Here is an 18,897-nt window from a genome sequence, read left to right on the forward strand (position 1 = left end):
TTGCAGGGCGTGCAGCATCGCTGGCTAGATCTGAGGGAGAAAAAAGGAGGGGGCGAAAAGGGGAAGTGAAAAGGGAAGGGAAAGGAAAAGCTGAGCGCACCCGCGCGCGGTGCTGTGCCCCGTCCCTCGCTGCCGCCCGCCGGGGGAACCGGCAGCTGAACCCCGGTCCGTGAGCGGGGCGGACCGTCCGCCTGTCCCTGCTCCATGTGCCCGGTTCCGCCTGTCCCTGCTCCATGTGTCCCGGTCCCGCCTGTCGCTGTTCCATGTGTCCCTGATCCACCCCGCTCCCGCGTGTCCCGCTCCCGCGTGTCCCCTCCCTTTCCCCGCGCCGCCACGTGCGGGTATGGGCGGGGCAGGGGCGGGGCCTATCCGGGTTCCGCCCTCGGGCCGCGCCTGCGCGGCGGGGGCGGCGCGGCGGGCGCGGGGCAGAGCGGCGGTGCCGATGCCGCGGGGCAAGGCGGCCGCCGCGGCGGGGAGCGATGATCCCCTACTTCTCCGACAACGCCGTCATCTCCCAGGGCGCCATCGCCCAGCTGTGAGTACCGGTACACACCGCCGAGACTCCCCTTCCCGGTGCCGCTCCGCCTGCCCCGGCTCCCGGCGGCTCCTCCTGCCCGGGCGTGCGCTGCGCTCACTCCGCTGTCCCCCCTCTCCCCTCTCGTCTCGCCCCTCCGTTCCCCGTAGTTCGCTCCGCCGCCAAACCTCCGGGCAAACTTTCCCCTGGCCGGCACCGCAGTGTGCAAGTGCTGATAAGCACCGGCAGCGCCCGGCAGCTGCTGCTCCCTCGCCGCTCACTTCCCTGATTATTCTCTTTTTTCCCTACTCCGAGTCCCATCCGAGCGCTTCTCTCGGTGTAACACGGGAGCTGCCCGGGCAGCTCAGGGCTGCGCTTCCTGCCGCCGGAGCCGTGCGGGACCCCCGGCAGGCTGGGCGCTGACAGCGGGCTGCAGATCCCCGGCCCGCATCCATTGGCCGTGTTTTGGGCTCGAAGCAGAGATCAGCCCCTTATCTGATCTGGGGTTATCGCAGAGCGGCAGGGGGGGGCTGCGGGGCTGGGGTGTCCCAGGGCGCAGCCACAGGAGCAGGTCTGAGACCTTAACTCAGCACCTGCGGGTCACAAGGCAGAGACGTGCGCTGCTGCCAGTTGTTAGGTACTGTCAGTCTTGGGCAGCTCTGAAGTGCCGTGTCTCCGTGTCCCAAACTAAGCCGCATGGAAAATCAGTCTCTCCAGCTTCACCCACCCCGCCTTTGATATGCAGATACGAATAATCATTTAATTTATAAACAATTAACAGCCACTGCCTGAATCGTGGGGTTTGGCTGGAAGGATTAAGGAGGGAAGTGGCAGCTATGGGGTGGTAGATAAGGCGTTCAGAGAGATAGTCGCTGTGGTCTAGCCATGCTTGATACTTCTTTAAAGAAGCCAACAGATTGTTTTATCTCTTGAAAGCATCATGAAAGGCTTACAGATAAAGTGCTGGGTCCCACCTGGAACTGTGTTCTTGTCGCAAGAAACTCCTGCTAGAACTGCAGCTGGAAGTCTTTAGTAGATATCTCTGCTTATGCTTCATATGGAAATGAGTCCCAGGACTCTGTGCCTTCTTTTGTGAGCGCTAGCAATCAATGCTGCAGTTGGTAATCAGTTCAGCTAAGTCTCATATTCAACCCAAAATGTTTGTAATTAGTAATTTTTTCCGTTTGCAGTGTTGCCTGTAAACAATCAGGGCTTTCCCTGCGGTTGCTGATAATGTAGGTTTAACAGAGATGTACCTAAACTCTTCTTCCAAAGCAATGATGCAAACTGTATATGCCCTGGGCTTTGGGAAGTTGCAGTAATTCTGGAGTTGTGGTGAAAACCTAACATACTGTGGGCTGAAACATTTCCTTGGAGCTCGGGATGATTTACCGAGCTAGAGTAGGTAGCCAGGTAACAATTTAAGTGCTTTTAAGGTGTTTGTTTTATCCCCTGCTCAAACACTTAACCCACGGCTAGAGACTGTACAGAAAGGGATCAGAAGAAAGGGGAAATGCTGCTCGTCTCTGCTCCCTCCGTCACATGTCACACGGATCCCTGCAGCGAAGTGCCTCGTGGTGGTTTAAATGGCCACTTGGTTGGAAGGACCACCCTTTCCTTTTCTGGGGAGAGAGATAACGGAGTTATCAGAGTGGAGCTTACGCTGTCCTTTGCCTCCTGTGAGGGAAGATTAATAAGCATGAGAATGACAGAGCTTTTGGCCCACGCAGAAGTGTTCTCAGAGGGCTGAGTGCTGGATTAATATTTTGCTAGTGTTCTCAATCAGGATGGTGCTGTGGCTCTCAGGCTGGCCTAGTAAAGGCCAGCATTTAAAGTTTGTGCTCCTAATTACAATTTCACAAAGGCTGATTAATATTGGATGTCCTTATTTCATCATGGACAAGACCTAAAAATCCAGATTTAGTTGTTTGCTACGCTAAAAATGTGTTCTCTGTGGAGTGGGAAGGGCAGGGGTGACCCAAACATTATCAGAAACTTCTGTTTCAGTGTATTCTTTAGTAGATGTATTTGGCTGATCAGCTCTGACTTTCAGAGATCAGCAGAAATTACTCTTGTGTTGACGCTTTTAGCCAGTAATGTAGTCAGCTGGTCTGGGTCTAATTCATTTCAGGTTCACAAGGATTCAAATAATGTCCGGGAGACTTGTGTTTATCAGAATGCTCAGAATCTATAGTTGTAACTTGTTCCAGAAAGTCTTGCTGCTCTCACTGAACCTAGGGGGAATTCTGCTGATTTACTAGTTTATTTGTGTGTAGGATTCAAAATTTACTTTGGTCTATTAAAACTCTAAGGCAGCTGATAGGAAAGATAGAAAGAAAAAAGCAAAGCTTCAGAGAGTCTGCAAATATCAAAGAGTTTTTGACGAGAAACCTGGAGGCATTGCCATGGATCAGTTCTTCCTGCCTGCAGTTGCTTCCTTTGCCTCTGGCCAAGTTTGAGTTATTCATTTCATTGCTGGTGTCCCTGAAGTGGCTTTTCCAAGTTTCTCTGTAATGCCAGATTCCTCTGTCACCCACTTTTCCTCTATCTCAGTGACAAAGCAGGATGACCCAGCCATCAGAGCACTCACTTGGGGTTTGAGAAAACCCAGCTCTTACTTTTGCTGTGCCACATCCTTCCTGTGTGAGTTTTACCAGGCTGTGTTTGGCAGGGCAAGAAGGTGCAAAGGGATGCTCAGCCTTTGTTCAGAACCTGAGGATTGACCACTTCCTTTGGTGCCTGCATCTCTCTGGCATTTTGAAGCCTTTTTTGTTGTGTTTAAATACTTTTGACTCTGCCTTGGCTTCCTTTCTGCCAGGCAGCAGTGGGAGCCCTCCCTGGGCAGAGATTGAGCACATGTTGAAGCACCCCTGTTTACTCCTTCATCCTCCAAAAAAGCCAGATGGATCTAAAAGCACAGATCGGCTCACTGCTTTCCATGGTTCTTGTGTTTGCCTCATACCAGTCTATTTTCTATTATAAGATGTTAACTCATTTTTTATATGTATTTTAAACTTTGAGGGGGAAAAAAGAAGGAACAGGAGTAGACACTTTCTTCACAGTATTGTGAGTTTATGGTGGAGCTCTTAGGGGGTAAAAAATACACCCAAGAAGTTAAACAGAATTATTTTCCGTGATAAGTAGATACAAAATGTCCTTTCAGACCTGCCTGAGCAGCCTGTTGCTCTCTCCTGTAATCAGTTTTCTTCTAAGTGATAGCCCTTGTGTGCAGAGTGTGAAGAAACAACACTTGACAGTGTAAGAGGAAGTTCAGAGGCTGTGCAGGTAATTACAAACTGTACAGTAAATGGCAGCACTGGGTAATTCAGGCTCATTGTGATGCCACCTCTGTGCTATATAACCTGCTTGGCCCTTTGTCCTCCCCCACCCCTTTCATTTTCCTCTGTCACACGGCCGTGGCCTTTATGGTGGGAAATTTCATGATCACCTAATCTTGAATTGTGCCGAGTGCCAAGTCCGGAACTTGGATAGGTGTGTGGCTGCTCTTGCCATTCTTTGGAGAGCTGCTTATTTATTTATTTCTTGTATGGGAAGCCTTACAACCTTTTTATCTCTTTACAATGTTATTGCTGCCAAAACCCTTGACCATTCAGCAATTAGAGTGCAATCCTCTGAGCAGCATGTTATTGGAAATCTTTAATTGCTTCTGTGCCATTGTCAAGCACTGTAGCTTTGTGAGTATTTTGCCATTGTGCTGAGAGTCAGTGATATTTAAGAGCCAAGGAGGAGATGCTTGGACCCTGCTGCAAAAAGCCTGGAAGATCAGCAGAGTCATTCCAGTTAGCACTGTCAACTCTGGCTGAAGTTGCCTTAAGAGCTGAGGGTTGCTCTGGTTGGCAGTGCTTGAAACACTGAAAGTGGTTGATGAGCCCTTCATGTCTTGTAGAGCCTGGTAGGATCAGGGCAGACTGCAGCAGTTGTTTTCTCCATTCAAGTGTGCATTGTGTGCTCGGGGTTTGTAGGGCTGCAGGAGACAGCCTCGTACTCCATCAGGGATGTGATGGGAATGTGCAGGGAGGGGAACCTGACCCCTTACCCTTCCTGCCCACCCCTCCACGCAGCTGAGCTCACCCTGCACAGTGGATGGGCTTCCTGTTGACAGAGCAGAGTCGTCAGAGATTTCTCATCTTTATTTCTTTGCTGCTTGTGACGAAACAAACGCAGTGCTTAAGAGGCCTCTTACTACCCACTGATTACTGAAAACTGTTCAAATAGGTTGTGGTATTTGCATAAAAGTGGTATGGTCTGTGCAGAGTTGATCATTAACCAAGCCAGGGCTGTATTGTTCATAATTACTTTTCCTGTTTGGCTTTTCCTTTTATTCCCCTGGAAGCTGTGGGTATTTGTCTCACTGATCCTTCCTGGTAAGGGCTGGAAGAGAGACAGAGATGGTTATCAGACATCAAATCAAAACCTGAGCCACAAACCAGTGTTTCAAGGACAAACCCCCCACACCAGCACTCTTTTTGAGCAATATGTTTTAGTTAGGAAGCCCACGCTGCTGGGCTGCCAAATTAATGTTTTAAAAGGATTTAAATGGTAGAGTTGACTCTGAGATTGTGTTGTCTTGAAACATCTGCAGATGTTCCTGTCTCTGGAAATGCTTGGGATTTTTCTAAAGACCACAAAGCAGAAGGACCCCAGTGAGATTATCAGCAGAAAAAACCCTTTTGGGGCCAGTTAATAGCTGGCTGGGATTTTTTTTCAGCGCTCTACGTCCTTGCACCTTTATCACAGAGCTCCTGGTTAAAATATTGCTTCGTTGTTTTTAAAACAACTTCAAGCTAACTTTCTTGACAGTTGCTTCTGACTAGTGTTTGTGGGATCAGAGAAAGTTTAAAATTCTGCATCCCATTCTGCAGTAGACTCTGAAGTGCTGCTGTCTCCCCTGTATTGGTCTGACAAACAACATTTAAATTATCAGCCCGTATGGGCTTAAAACTAGTTCAGCAAATATTTTTCTCCAGTGTAACATATGTAATGTGTACAGAGCAAATCTGCAACTTGAGTTTCCAGCAATGGTGTTTCATAGCAGCTGGTTGAAGACTTAAATTTTCACAAGCACAGGGAGCAAAACTCACTCCTGTCCTTAATAGTAAACACTTGTGCTTTTGCTGAAGTTTTCCAAAGCCACCCCTTTGCTTTCCACGTGCAGCTTGGCCAGAGCTTGAATCCAGCAGCTTGAGAAGGAGCTGCAGACTGGCAAGAGCTGTTCTGCAGCCACCTAATGCTGGGCTGTGTGGGATTAACCAAGTGTTTTGTGACAGACAGCAGCTTTCTGGTTCAAGGACATCAGCCTGTGGATGAGGGAGGTTGGGGAGAAGAAATGCCTGTAAAGGTAAACTCAAAAGACAAGTCCCAGAGTTGCTGAAGGCTGAGAGTGACATAGGAACCAACCTGGAAGATCTCAGTGTAGGATTGGCATTTTTTGGCGTTGGCAACTTGATAAATTTGGGCACTTCCATTATATTGAGGTGACAGCCTCCTTGTTCAGTGCATATTCCTGTTGATCCAGTACTTATCTGCCCCTCATCAACATCGTGTTCAGCTCTTTGGCCTCTCTGATTTACTTGCAATAAGCCATTTAAGCAGAGTGCTTTTCCTCAAAACACCTTTGTTACAAGTAGGCTAAATCCAGACTGCTGAACCAGAAATGATTTAGTCCTTTCTTTTAAACAAATGATCTTTGTCACTTATTAGCGAACTCTTTCATTTGTTCACACACTTCTCACAATGGCTTAATGAGCTCCATGCTGTCCCAGCAGGCAGGGCTGGCTCCTGCCCGGGATCTCCTCGGGGGTGCCACAGGTTGGGGTCTGGTTGCACTGTTAAACTTCCAGCTTTTCCCTGGAAGAGCACAGATCTGTGACATCTGGCTGTTGCAGTGTGGCTTCAGTGGAGGCACCCAGGTGGATCAGAGGAAATTCATCCCAAGGTCCAGAGCTGTCTGGAGGTGCTCAGGGTGGACTGGGACCCCTGTTGAGTTGAGCTTGGAGTTGTACTGTGGTGTTATTGTGTATACTGCACTGGATTTCCTCACTCCCTGTGATTTGTTTGCCAGCATGAAGAGAATAAATTTGCTTCTCTGAGCCTCTTGTTGCCCTGCAGCCTCTTTTCCTCCAGAATCCCAACTGGATGCTTTGGAGAGGGCTGTTACCTGTGGCTTGGCTCAGGCACCTGCAGCTGACAGGCACGGGCAGCTCTGTTCTGGGTGTATTGCTGGTGTTTTGTGAGACTCCAAATGGCAGGTGGGACTGGAGTAGGGTCATTTTGATTAGCAAATGCTAAATTTACCTTGGTCAGATTACAAAGTAAGAGGGAATCCCGTTTGCACTAAGGTGTAGAAAGCTACCATTAGTCTTACTTTTGTCCTCCTGTTAGTTTCCTGCTTGCTTTCTGCAACTCGATACTGAATTAAAATGAACCCAAATTGTGGGAGGAGTTTTACTGGGGTTTTTTGTTTGTTTAGTTTGTTTGGGTTTTTAAAGGGCTCATTGCATGGTGGTGTGTGAAGAGCTTGTCACTGGCTTTGTTGTTGTTATTGTTAGGGTTGGTTTGTTGTTTTTTTTCCCTTTATTTGCTTTGCTAAAGAGATGGAGAAATCAAAAAACAAATGCAGAGTGGAGCAGCCACATTCCTCTGTGGCGCAAAGACTGAAAGACAGTTAGTCTAAATAAAAACAAACAGTTTGTCAGCACCATTTCTGGCCTTCTTGTTAGTTTGCCATGATGAGAAAATTGCAAGAAAGAAAAAGAGGAATATCCATGTACCTTGATAGCAAGTGGGGGTGACACAAATACCCACCCCAGAGGTGGGTGATGCTGTGCCCCGTGTGTGTGAACAGGACTGGTGTGTGGGGGTGTCTGAGCCAGCCCAGGAGCTGCATTTTGGGAAGTGGGGTCAGGAGGTGGACCAGGACACCACCCAGATTCCCAGCACAGTCCCCAGCAAAACCTTGACACTGCTGTAATCTTCCTGACTCTTTTGTCCTTAGTTCCTTCAAGTACATAATGAAATGTTCTATGAGAGGCTCTCTAGCTTGAAATTAAGCAAATATCTATTCTGGAGCCTTTTAAAAAGCTGTTTAAGAGCCTTTTCCTAAAGTACACTGTGTTCTTGTTAGAGACTTCGCTGGTTCTGTGGTACATAGCAGTGTTTAGTATTCTGATGGTCTTTCTACTTTAATGTGTGGTTTTTAAAGGGGTTTCTATGCTTTTAGGAAATACGAAGACCTGAGTTAACCACAGAAAATTGGCTGCCAAACTGCTTAAAGTGCTAATTCTGCTGAAATTTAGCACCTGACTTTTGCAGGGATAAACACATCTGGAATCTCTACTCTTCTGAGTTCAAACTCCTGTAAAATAAAACTTTTATTTAATGTGTTTCCAGTCTGAGTCTTAGTCAGCAAAACTATGCAGGGTTTTTATGTTGAGTTAAAAACTCCTTTATATGCATTTTGAAGTAAAGAATTGACATCCCCCTGAAAGTTGCATGAAGGTGCTAAAAGAATTGGTTAATTTGCAGCTGTGCTGAGAAATCACAAATGCAAAACTGCATGGTGATGCTTCAAAGGGAGCACTTTACTGTTTTTCCTTTAATTTACTTTTTTTGTGAGCAGATACCATGAACAGTGGATGGTTCACACTACTGCTTCCCTGCTTGTATTTAAAGTAGCTGTATAAAAACAATTCAATTCTTAGGAACATTTTGAAGAAGTTTTCGTGTCTCCTGTTTAGAATCTCCCAGTTCCTTTTGCCTCTTAAGGTGCCCTTCGTTTCAGCTTTTTTTTTTTAGTTGGGAGATGCTGTGCTGGTGTTAGACATCCCACAGTCTGTCAGCTTCTGTTTAAAGTGCTGTATGGTGAGTGATTAATGGAAATTATTTCGGCAGTAAAGGACTCCTGGTAAGCTGATCCCTATTCAGAGCACCAAAAGAAAAAGCAGAGTCATATGGGATGTTGTCTCCAGGAAGAACTTGTAACATCCGCGGGGGGAAGAGTTGGATGGGAAAGTGATGCTGAGTTTGCATTTTGAACTGGATCATAATTATATCTCATGGTCTGATTTGGAGAGCTTTTCCTGATGGCTCCGGAGGCTGATTGTCACACCAGCAGGATGTTGGAGTGGTTTTTTTGTGGCTGCTGTCAGGGTAGGTGTGCTGGGAGTGCTGCTCTGAGCTCCTGGGGACAAGCAGCCTTGTCTCTCCAGGCTGTTACCCCATTCCCTCAGTGCTGGGTCACTGAACCCAAAGTAAAGCTGTGTTGCTTCTTTGGTTTGCAGCTTTAAATTGAATCTGAAGTTTGTATTGACCTTGCGTTGTGCAAGGAACTGTCCTGAGTGTTGCCCTGGTTTGAAGGCACAGAATCGATTAAACTATTCCAACTATAAAATGTTCCTGATCCTTTGTCTTTGATGATTCTTTACTTCTAGCTGATTAAAATTTCAAGTTACTAGTTGCAGCCACATTTAAGTTTGTACTCCCTTAGTTGTGGCCTCCCTGTTCCCTAAAATAAAGTCCCTGGTGTTATTTGCAAGGAGGAGCAGATCAATGGCCCAGTTACTGGCTGTATCATCACAAGAGGTAAAGCTCCCTGTGACTTCCAGTTTCAAATTGAAACCTATTGAAAGAAACCTGGCACGTGGCAGTTCTCTGTGAAACAGCCCACAAACCATCTCACATCACTGGCTACTGCTGACTGTCCTTTTTGCTAATCTAAAGGGACAGTCGTTCCTAAACCGATTTTACTGTTCCTGCTGGAAACTGTCATTCAGGGATCAAATACCATTGCATGGGGAGGATGCAGTAAGAATGAGGGAAAATTGAAAGTGCTGAGTGCTGCAGAAGTTAAAATACTGAACAAATAACTTCCTTCTATATTTTTATGAGTCAAATCCAACAGCCTCTTGATGATTTTTGATGCTTTTGGTAAACAAGCATCTGCTTCTTCTTAGCAAGAGGAAAAGGCTTATTATTCAGCATTGATTTCTTTGTGTAGAGACAGAGTGGTCCTTGTTTTGGTGCTCTATTTACAGGGGTCTGTTAATGTATTTACTGAGGGCAGCCAACAAGGCTGTGATCAGAGCCAGGCAGCTTCCCCAGTGTAATTCCTCCATGCCATGCCCTGGTTGGGGTGGTTGCAGAGCCAAGTCCTGGCACAGTTCTGCTTCTCAAGACAGCAGGAGCTCTGATCCCTGGCTGACCACAGGAGCTCTGATCCTTGGCTGGCCACAGCCATGCTCAGTGCTGGCCACAACCTCTGAGACCAGAAAAACACCGAGCAGCATCCTCCTCGACCAGTCACATCCTGGGGCTGTGCCTGGGGGAGCTGTGGCTGCTGGGGAGGGAGTGGGGACACCGGGTGCTCTGCCTTGAACGGGTGCCGGGACTTGTCACCTCTGGTCACACCCATCTCAGAGAGGCAGCCAGCACTGGCCTTGCTTCAGGCAAGTCAGTGATCTCCTTTCATCTGTAAAGTGCTGGACATTCTTTGTCTAAATATAGGGGAGCCTGGACTTGGCTGTGGCAGGGAGGGACAGTAAGTTGACCTCGGTGTGTCTCCTGTCACTGGTGTTACAGTCGTATTTAAAGCAGATGGGTCCTTCTTGTGGGACACTGCCAGTCAGGCCAAACATGGTCAGGTCTGTGACAGTGACATGCAGGGAGATTGGCATAAAAATTTATTATAAAATATCTTATCTTAAATGCATTTAATCGTAGTGGGGAGAGACCAGGTTGTTAATTAACTGCTGGAGGGTCTGTCAGCTGTCATTTAAGGTTTAAAAAGAAACGTGCTGTGTATGAAGGCAATGCTTTCAAACTCTGGTGGCAGAGGAGATTACTGTGTGGTTTAAAGATAATCAACATGGACTGCTTTAATTAGGAGAGAAAAAAGATAAGTATGTGTCAATCAGAGGGGTGTTCTTCCTGAGGATTAACTAATCAAAAAGCTGGTGGTTATTTTTCTCTGTTCCTTGATGTGGTAGATTATCCCTAGGAAGTTTTCTGATGTTGATTTAAGTGTTTCTAAGAACATATTTGTGAAAGCATTTTGTTGGTACCACAGCAGCTGGCTCACTTTGGGCAGGCTGAGCTGGTGAGAGCACGGCATGTGGTGGTGAAACACTGTGGAGTGTTCTCCTGGGTATTGCTGTCCTGCTCCATGAACCCAGTGGTATGCATTAAAAATGCCCAAAGGATGTTTAAACAGTATATGGCACAAGAAGAATGTCATGTAGAGCTTTCATCTGGGAATGTCTTGACTTGGAGACCTGGAAGCCTTTGGGGACTATCATGTAAAACAAATTCCTTTCATGGTCTCTCTTCCGGTCTGGGTCTCTTGCTTTAAAAAGTGCAAAGAATCAAATTTCTTCTGTAAACACCAAGTGCCCAGATTTCTTAATCAGCATCCTAATTGTGTTAGCCGTCCCCTTCCTAGTCCGTGAACTGCCGTGCTCGTGCTTGGACTGCAGGAAGAACGATTTTGTGCATATCTTCAGTCTCAAATTCCAGAGACATCAGGGCTTTGTTTGCACAACTTGTTTTGCTGTTGCTTTTTGGAATCTTTTTCTTTCTCTCTGGATGGATTCTCTGAAGCTGCCTCAGAGGCTGAACATGGGCCACCAACACGTGCCTTGCTGGGACTCCCTCTGTGCTGCATAGCCAGGGAGATGGCAGTAAAGCTTTTTGCTATTTGTGCTGCATGGAAAATGGGTCCTTTTCAGTCTGTGATAAATCATTCCTGCTTAATTTCCTTCTTCACTGCCCTGGTGATCCTACAACCTGTGCCCAGGTTCATATTCCTTGAAATAAATCATTACCTGGTGATCTGTCATCAGCGGGGTGTCCCCTCAGTCCACACTGCCGCTCAACAGCGACAACACCCACAGCTCAGCTCAGCACATCTCCCTCTCCCCAGCCTCAGCACCAGGACATTCATTCCCTCCCTCCCTCCCGAGGCTGCTGAGGGCTGGCAGAGGCCATGGGGACAGGCTGGGCGGCGAGGTGGCGCAGGGAGGGCTGTGTCAGGGTTACTGTAGGAGCACGCGCTCAGCAGCAGCCCAGTGAAACCCAATCTGGAGGTGCCAGCAGCAGGCTGGGCACAGGGCTGGGTGGTGAGGAGGCAGCTGATGTCCCTGCCAGGGCTCTGCCTGCATTGCTTGAGCTTTAGGGGTTTGTTGAGCTGGTTCATCTGTAGGCCAAGAGTATGAGGGGAACAGGAAACCCACATGGACTTTCACTTCCATCAGACACCATAAAATGCTGACCAGCTTAAAACAAAACCCAGCCTGCTTTCCTTTGCCTGTAAGGAATAAATCCCAGCCCTGCCTCTGAGGGAATACATAGGATGTGAGTGTGAACCTCAGCCCTGCAGAGCAAGGCTCGGGGCAGGGAGGCAGAGGAATGCTGCAGGTGGTTGGGGCTGTCTCGGCGCAGTGCAGCCCTGTCGCAGCTGCGTGGGCTGAAATCTTGGGCTGCAAACAGCAGCTGTTGTTGCTCCCTTCGCTGGCAGCGAGGCAGGGATGAGTTTCTGGCAGGGATAAGTTTCTCAGCCCAGAGCTGTTGTCTTCTGTGCAGTCTCCAAAGGATGCCATTGCTCTCTCCTGCATACCCAAGCTGCCCCAGTTCGCAAAGGTATTTCTGAGCTCAGTTCGAATGATCTGGTGGCATGTCATGGTTGGTTCCAGCAGTGGGTGTGACTTGCAGACTTGTAACTCACTTGGGTGTTGAGTGGGTATCAAAGCTCCCCACAGCCTGGTGGGATAACTGGAGGCTGGTTTGAGCCTGTCTCTGAAACTGTGTCGGAGTGTGGTTGTTTCATGCACCTGAAGCAGTTATTCTTCACTTGCACACACAGCCGTGGTCTTCAGGGTTCCCTTTGGTAAGTTGTACCCTCTCTGAATTCAGCAGAAATTCTCTCCTTGCTTGGAAGAAGGTTAAGAAATTAGTCCTTTGGAATTCAGATTCACACCCATCCATCCTCTCCTTTGACTGTCTTCTGGCAAACTTGAGTTTTCCCAGTTGTCTTAGTTTGGTTTCAGAAGTTGTCCGTACTGGAGCCCAAAACAAGGGAAAAGGTGACCTGGTGCTAGTGAGAAGGGACCAGTGGGTAAGTTCATGTGGATGAATAACAGTTGGCATTGCAGATCTCTCTATGATGATGCCTGTCTGTGTCATGGAAGCTGAGTTCTCTCTCCAGGGAGCCCCACCTTGGAGCAGAGGAAGTGCCTGCAGACAGTTCCTTTAAAAAAAAAAAGGCACAAATGCAGATGTTGCTAAAAATGCAGTTTGCGTCAAACCTCTGGGCCCAAGTGGGTTCCCACGCTCAGTTTGTTTTTCTCCTTGGGCTGTTTCTTAAGTTGCAAAAGTGCTGAGTGGTGAGAGATGGCCTTTGGTGGAGAACCACTTCCCTTTTCTCTCCCTGCCCTCGGTGGTGTCACCTCTGCTGACAGTGTCACTGACCCCTTCTTGGTAAGTTGTGGCCCTTGTTTTGCTCAGCACTGAGTTTGTTTCTGGTTTGGGTATGAGGGAAGCCTGTGTTTGTCTGTGTTTGCTGCCAGCTGACCCTGTGAATACAAATGTCAGTGCAGGGCAATCCCGAGTTATCCTTGCCTTTTCATTTTCCTTGTATGGTTTTGGTGGGTTTTCTTTATTAGTACCTGGTATTGTGCTTTACACAGCTCTGAGATCTGCCCTCTGTGTGAAGAGAATCAAGCACCTTAATCCCTTGCCTAGGAGCAAAAAACTGGAAGCCAAACATTGCTTCCCTCTATTTAATTCATTAATACTGTAGGCAGTTATTAAACTAGGTGCTTTAAAAAGTAAACAAGGGAAGTAGGGATGTTGTTTATTGAAAAACAAACTACAGTGAAGGTGAAGGAGGCACTTCCCTGGGGAGGGATGCTAGAGGAATGCAGTGCTTTTATCTGGTGTTTGAGGGAGAAGTGCCCTGGGCTGCTAGGCTGCACATAATCCAGCTGTGCACCCAGCTGCTGGTGCACCCTGGGCTGTGGGACTGCTGCTTTATTAACCAGGACTTTTCTTGTGGGCAGGTGAAGGGTGGGAGGCTGGCAGTGAGTGCTGCCCCCAGAGCAGGTGTGATGCCAGGCCCTGGGCCTGCCTGTGGAGAAGGGGAAACAGCCAGTTTGAGAAGGGGAGCAGGGAGAGGGAGGGAAGTGGCTTGAGGTGCTGAAAAAATCAGCAGGCTGCTGTGCCTGCCCTCCTGTTACTTCTCCCATGCCAGGCCCAGCAGGCTGCGGGGGAATTGCTGCTCTTGCAGTCCTGGCTGCTCCTGAGCTCGCTCACATGTCCCCAGCTGCCCTCTCTCCCTCCTTCCACACCTCGGGAATGAGCTAAGTATTGGTGCCTGCTGTGCCACTCCTGCCAGCCTTGGAATTTCCTTTTGGTTTGGTTTGAGTTTTGCAGCCGCTGGATTAAAGGAAGATGATGGAGCTGAGCTGGCAGCTGAGGTGTGCAAGGCAGCATTGGCTGCTCATATGAGGACAAAATCTGGGGGGCTGTTGAGGGGCTGCACAACTCTCTTGTCATGGGGAGCTACAGCTGGAGCCAGGCTTGGCATTGAAATCCCATTGTAGCTGCCTCACACTCTTTTCTGCAGGGCTCTGGTTAATAAATACCCACTAAGAGAAATTGTATTTCTGTAAATCATACAGGTAGTGGACTTCCATTCCTAATGTGAAGTACCTTGATACTTTCTTTTCCCCTACCACCACTTTTCAATCTCACATTTCATCTAGGGATTAGGGTGAGCAGGGTGAGGGGATGTGACCACTTGCAAGTGCCCATGTGTCTTGGGCATGGCTGTGGGGAGGTGACAGCACAAGGAGGTTTTGGCCTTTGCCACACTGACCTGTCCTGTACGTTGTGTGGGAGGATGTGCATGGAATGACTTCTCCTGCCGAGCCTGTCAGGGAATGGTGCCAACTTTCTGCTTGTGCTACTTGGCAAGTGCCCGACCAAGGGCTGGGCTGGACAGGACAGAGCCTGCTGGAAGGAGCTGCTCTGATGAGTGAGGAGAGCAGACTTTGGAAAGTCATCCCCAGGCTCTCAATAACTTAATTAAGTGTTTATTAGGATAAAACATTGCCAGCAGCCGTTCAGGTGCCTCCTTGCCTTATTCCTAAAAAGGTTTTCTCTCCTATAATTGTGAAGCTGTTTCAAGAGCAAAACAGCAAGGTTCCTTTTTGAGTATTTTCTACTGAGGACTGAGGGTTTCTCATGGAAATTGGAGGGTGGTGCAGATTCACCTGGCTCCTGGCTGGGAGCTGGAAGGCATTGTCCAGGGGGTCGTGACAGTGCATCCAGTGATTTATCACATCTCTTTGGCACAGCCCCTAAACCAGTAGCACTTTCTCTTTTATGTCCTCAAACCAGTGTTTGGTGTTTGGGCTTGCAGTTTATGACTGGAGCTGTGCAGTGTAACATCTGGGAAGGCATTAATTATTTGTTTGCCATCTTTAAGTTCTGTGTGGATCTCATTTTGTAGCATAATGAGAATTCAGTTTGAACTGTGCAGTGATTTCCTTGTGCAGGAGGAGTTCAGCCCTGGGCAGCACATCAGGGAGCACAGATTCACTTCTGTTTCCAGCTGTTACTGCTGGTTAGAAACAGATGCTTCTGAGGGCAGTGTCTGTGCTTTTTGTGCAAAAGGCTTTAAATAGTTCTGATGTGGCTTGTACAATTTCTATGAAATCTTTTCTGCCTGGGAGAAAAATTGGTACAAGTAGTGATTTCTGTAGGAGTTGCTTAAGTCCTCTGCTTGCACTGGTTCTCTTCCCAGTGAGCAGGGAATTACAAATAGCACATCACTGGTGGCCTTGAGGCTGCTGCTTCACTGCAGAGGTGAACATGGAACAGAAGGGGTTTTTCCCCCAGCTGTAGTGCTGAGGATTGGGAACTCTTTCATAGGTATGTCCTGAGTAAGTCTTCTCCTGAAAAAACCTGCTGTGCAGTGCAGACAACTGATGACAAGCCTGGGGTGCTGATAAAACCCAGCTCAGCTTTGTTACCTGTGCCAAGTTGGCTTCTTGTCTTCTGCTGTCCTGGACTCAACTTCTCCCCTAACCATGTTGAGTGTCTTTTAACACCAGTCTGTTCCAGGAGAGTGTTTCAAAGAGCCCTGAAGCTCCTGTAGGCTCTGGCAAGCCAGGTTTTGTGAAGTATTTCAAAGCCCACGTTATGCTTGGAAGCCATTGAACTGTCAGCAGGGTGAAATCAGTAGTGGATGGCAACACTTGTTTAGAGCCTTAATTGCCCTTTTCACAGACATCTTTTCTACCTTTTGTGGTTTTGAAGTGTCTCAGACTGGGGCCTGCTGTTAGTGTCCCACCCAAGGAATCCTTTTCCTTCTCTTTATATAGCAGGGACAGTGATCTTGGCCTGATGCTTTAGGTGAAGATCATGGCAGGGACTGTCCAAACAGGGTGGACCCAAATGGAGCAGCCATCTGAGTGTGGCACAGAGGATGTCAGGCCAGTGCTTGCTCTTTTTTTGTCCATGTGGTGCATCACAGGCCCCAAAATCAGCATCTGCTGAATTTAGTTTTAGAGCTGCTTGGACTTTCCCATGAATTTGCTGCCTTTCCTCCCAAGATTTTCTTTACTGCTTGAATCTCAAACCAAGAGCTTGGTGTTGTGTGTGTGTATTACGGGTTTCTTTTCTGGACACTGATGCATCTGGGGTTGGAATTGAGGGCAGGTGATGCCAGAGGTGCCACTAGTGTGCCTTGGCTGCACAGGGAGTGTCCCCACAGCTGGATTTGGCACGAGGCTCTTGTCTCCATGGGGCTGCTGTTCTCCCAGCAGTGCTGATGGCCATCTCCTGCCCTGCTCCTGCCCTGTGGGAGGTGCTGCCCTCCCTGCCTGACCTCCTTGTTCCACAAGAATGATCTGCTTCGCCACATTCTTCAGCTGCTCCAGCCCTTTGTATGGGAAATTACTTTCCCTTTCCCTAGTCCTACCAAGTTACACTCAGAGCCAGTGGTTAATGGCCCAAAACAAGGCTCCCCTGGCCTAAGGAGAGAAGGTGGCCTCCTGGAAGGATGCACCTGATGGGAATCTCTTTAGTTCTGCTGCTCTTTCCTTTCCAGGCTGGTGGCTGAGAGCTGATGATAAGGGAAAGTGATGGAATTGAGAAGATTTTTAACCTCCTGGCCCTCTTAGCTCCATGCTACATTATCCACTAAAAATAGTTGCTAATTCCACCTTCTGGGGGAACCTCAGGCACAGGCTAAAGGATTGCTAATATTAGTGGTTGGCTTTGCTGATAAAATTAACAGTGTGAAAGCTGTCTGTGAGTGCTGAATTCTTTCTCCTCCTCAGCAGCCTACCATCTTTTAACAGTTTTCTTCTGTAGTGAGATTATAATGGGAGGAGGAGAATTTATTTTTATAATTAAGAATACTATTATTATTTTTTAAGTGTTTTTAAGATAAATTGGTGTTTCTCTAGTTCAGGCTGTAAGAAACTGTGTACCTTGAGAACCTGGAGAGGATTTACTTGTCAACAAAAGCTAGAAAGGCTTAGTCAAAATTTTTAATGTGAGAATGGTCTAAGGAAATATGTTCAGTGTGTCAAATGAACTTACTATTTTTTAGTTTTAGCTTAAATATAAATAGAGAACTCTCTGATCCCTTTTAATTTAGGATGAGTGATTTTCTCCTTTTCAAAATTCTGTTTTTATTGAAACATCCAGAGCATGTTTGACATCTGGTTCAATTTTAGGAATAAAGTTCTGGGAGAAACTTTGTCACTCTGGAGTGCTGAGGGTATGACAGCACGGTCTAAACATTGGGATGTGCTGCAGCCTTGAGAAAAGTCTTTCTGGCTCTGTGCATCTGCTTTTCTGGAGCTTGGAAAACTTCATTTTTTATATCCCTTGCAGCAAAATGGAGAGGTGCCCAGAAATGTGCTCAAGCTTAGGGGGAAATCCAACTTTAACACAAGCTTTTCTAATTCTTTTACTTCTAAAAATCTAGTCAGAAAATCCTTTGCTAAAGCAGTCAACCCCAAATAATGCAGGGCTTTTTACTCTATTAATTTCCTTTTCCTCATCCCTTAGAGGAAGGGAATAACTAACTAAGTTTGATATTTGCTTAAGTGGAGAAAGGAAAAAAAGTTCCTAGCCTCTTGCTCAGGATGAAAGTTGTCTTGAAGGACAAGCCAACATCTTTTTCAAAGCATGGAGCTGTTGGGATGCACGATGCCAGAGACTCTCCCATCCTGTCTTATCACATTCATCAACCATCCTGTTGACTAGAGAATTGTTTCTGGCTTTCTTCAAAGCCTCTAGGACTGTCTTATCAATTCTGAGAAAAGCAGGAACCCTCGAGTATGCAACAGGATGGCTGCATTGCAGAATCTGGAGCGTGTCTTGCTTTTTCCACAAACCAGTGCATCTGCAAGAGAAGGGCTGGAAGATGTCCTTAAAATACCAGCTGTTCCTCAGTACCTGAGAATTCTTCATTGCCCCTTTTTACAAACTTCTCTCCTCATGTGACTTCAGAAAGGGCAAAATCAAGTAATGAAGTGATGACCAATTTCAACAGCATATTTACAGTTTCTTGCTTTTGTGATTTATAGGTCTTTGAGAGTTAATCATCATGCAACTCATAGAGAGTAGTTTTATGATTTCTTCATCTTTTGTGTACACTAATTTTCTTTTGGCTAACTGCTGAAGGGAGACATTTGTTTCTGCAGGGCATCAGCTGTGTCTGATCCACAAAGCTCAGGGTTAACAGAGTCCATAATTACCCAGATGCGTGGGCTTGTTCTATTCATCACCATTTAGAAATGTGGATCTGTCATCTTGACTTTCAAATCGAAAATGTAGCCATAGGTTAATCCCCTCTGACTGCTCAGGTTGCACCTCTGCAGGCAAAGTGGCACCAGCATATGTTCTGCTTTTCAGTGTTTCTCTGTTTGTGTTGTTCTCAGTTATGCTTTGAATGTTTGCAGTACTTACATGGGGGAAAAAGTTCTTTACCAACAGAACAATTTGGTCTAAATCACTTCATTGCAAAAGAACAGAGCATGCATTCAGTGCTTTTAACCTGTCTCTTTCATTGCTTTTTTCCTTTTTGAAGACAAGACACTTTTCCTCACTCCCCGTTTGTCTTTCCCCTTGCAGCATCAGCGAAAGCTTCCTCACTGTGAAAGGTGCAGCTCTCTTCCTGCCACGAGGAAATGGGTCATCCACTCCCAGGATCAGTCACAGGCGCAACAAACATGCAGGTAAGTGAGGTATCGATGGCTGGGGCTTGTCTGCTCCCTCCTGTTTCAGAGTTCAGCTTTCTTGAGCTCATTCTCACCTGATGACACATATTTGTCTGGCCCATGTGTGTATTA

General features: G+C 47.2%; 1 protein-coding gene across 1 annotated transcript in view; it reads left to right on the forward strand.

The window, feature by feature from the left end:
- Positions 1-342: 342 nt before the first annotated feature.
- SSH2 (slingshot protein phosphatase 2) overlaps positions 343-18,897 on the forward strand; it is a 48,278-nt gene continuing 29,723 nt past the window's right edge. The window contains exons 1-2 of the mRNA XM_084219310.1: positions 343-535; positions 18,680-18,783. Coding sequence (XP_084075436.1) covers positions 480-535; positions 18,680-18,783 — 160 coding nt within the window. The 5' untranslated portion in view covers positions 343-479. The remainder of the gene's footprint in view (positions 536-18,679; positions 18,784-18,897) is intronic.

The sequence above is a fragment of the Fringilla coelebs genome (genome assembly GCF_963513975.1).
Source record: "Fringilla coelebs genome assembly, chromosome: 20".
In the NCBI taxonomy this organism is placed as follows: domain Eukaryota; kingdom Metazoa; phylum Chordata; class Aves; order Passeriformes; family Fringillidae; genus Fringilla; species Fringilla coelebs.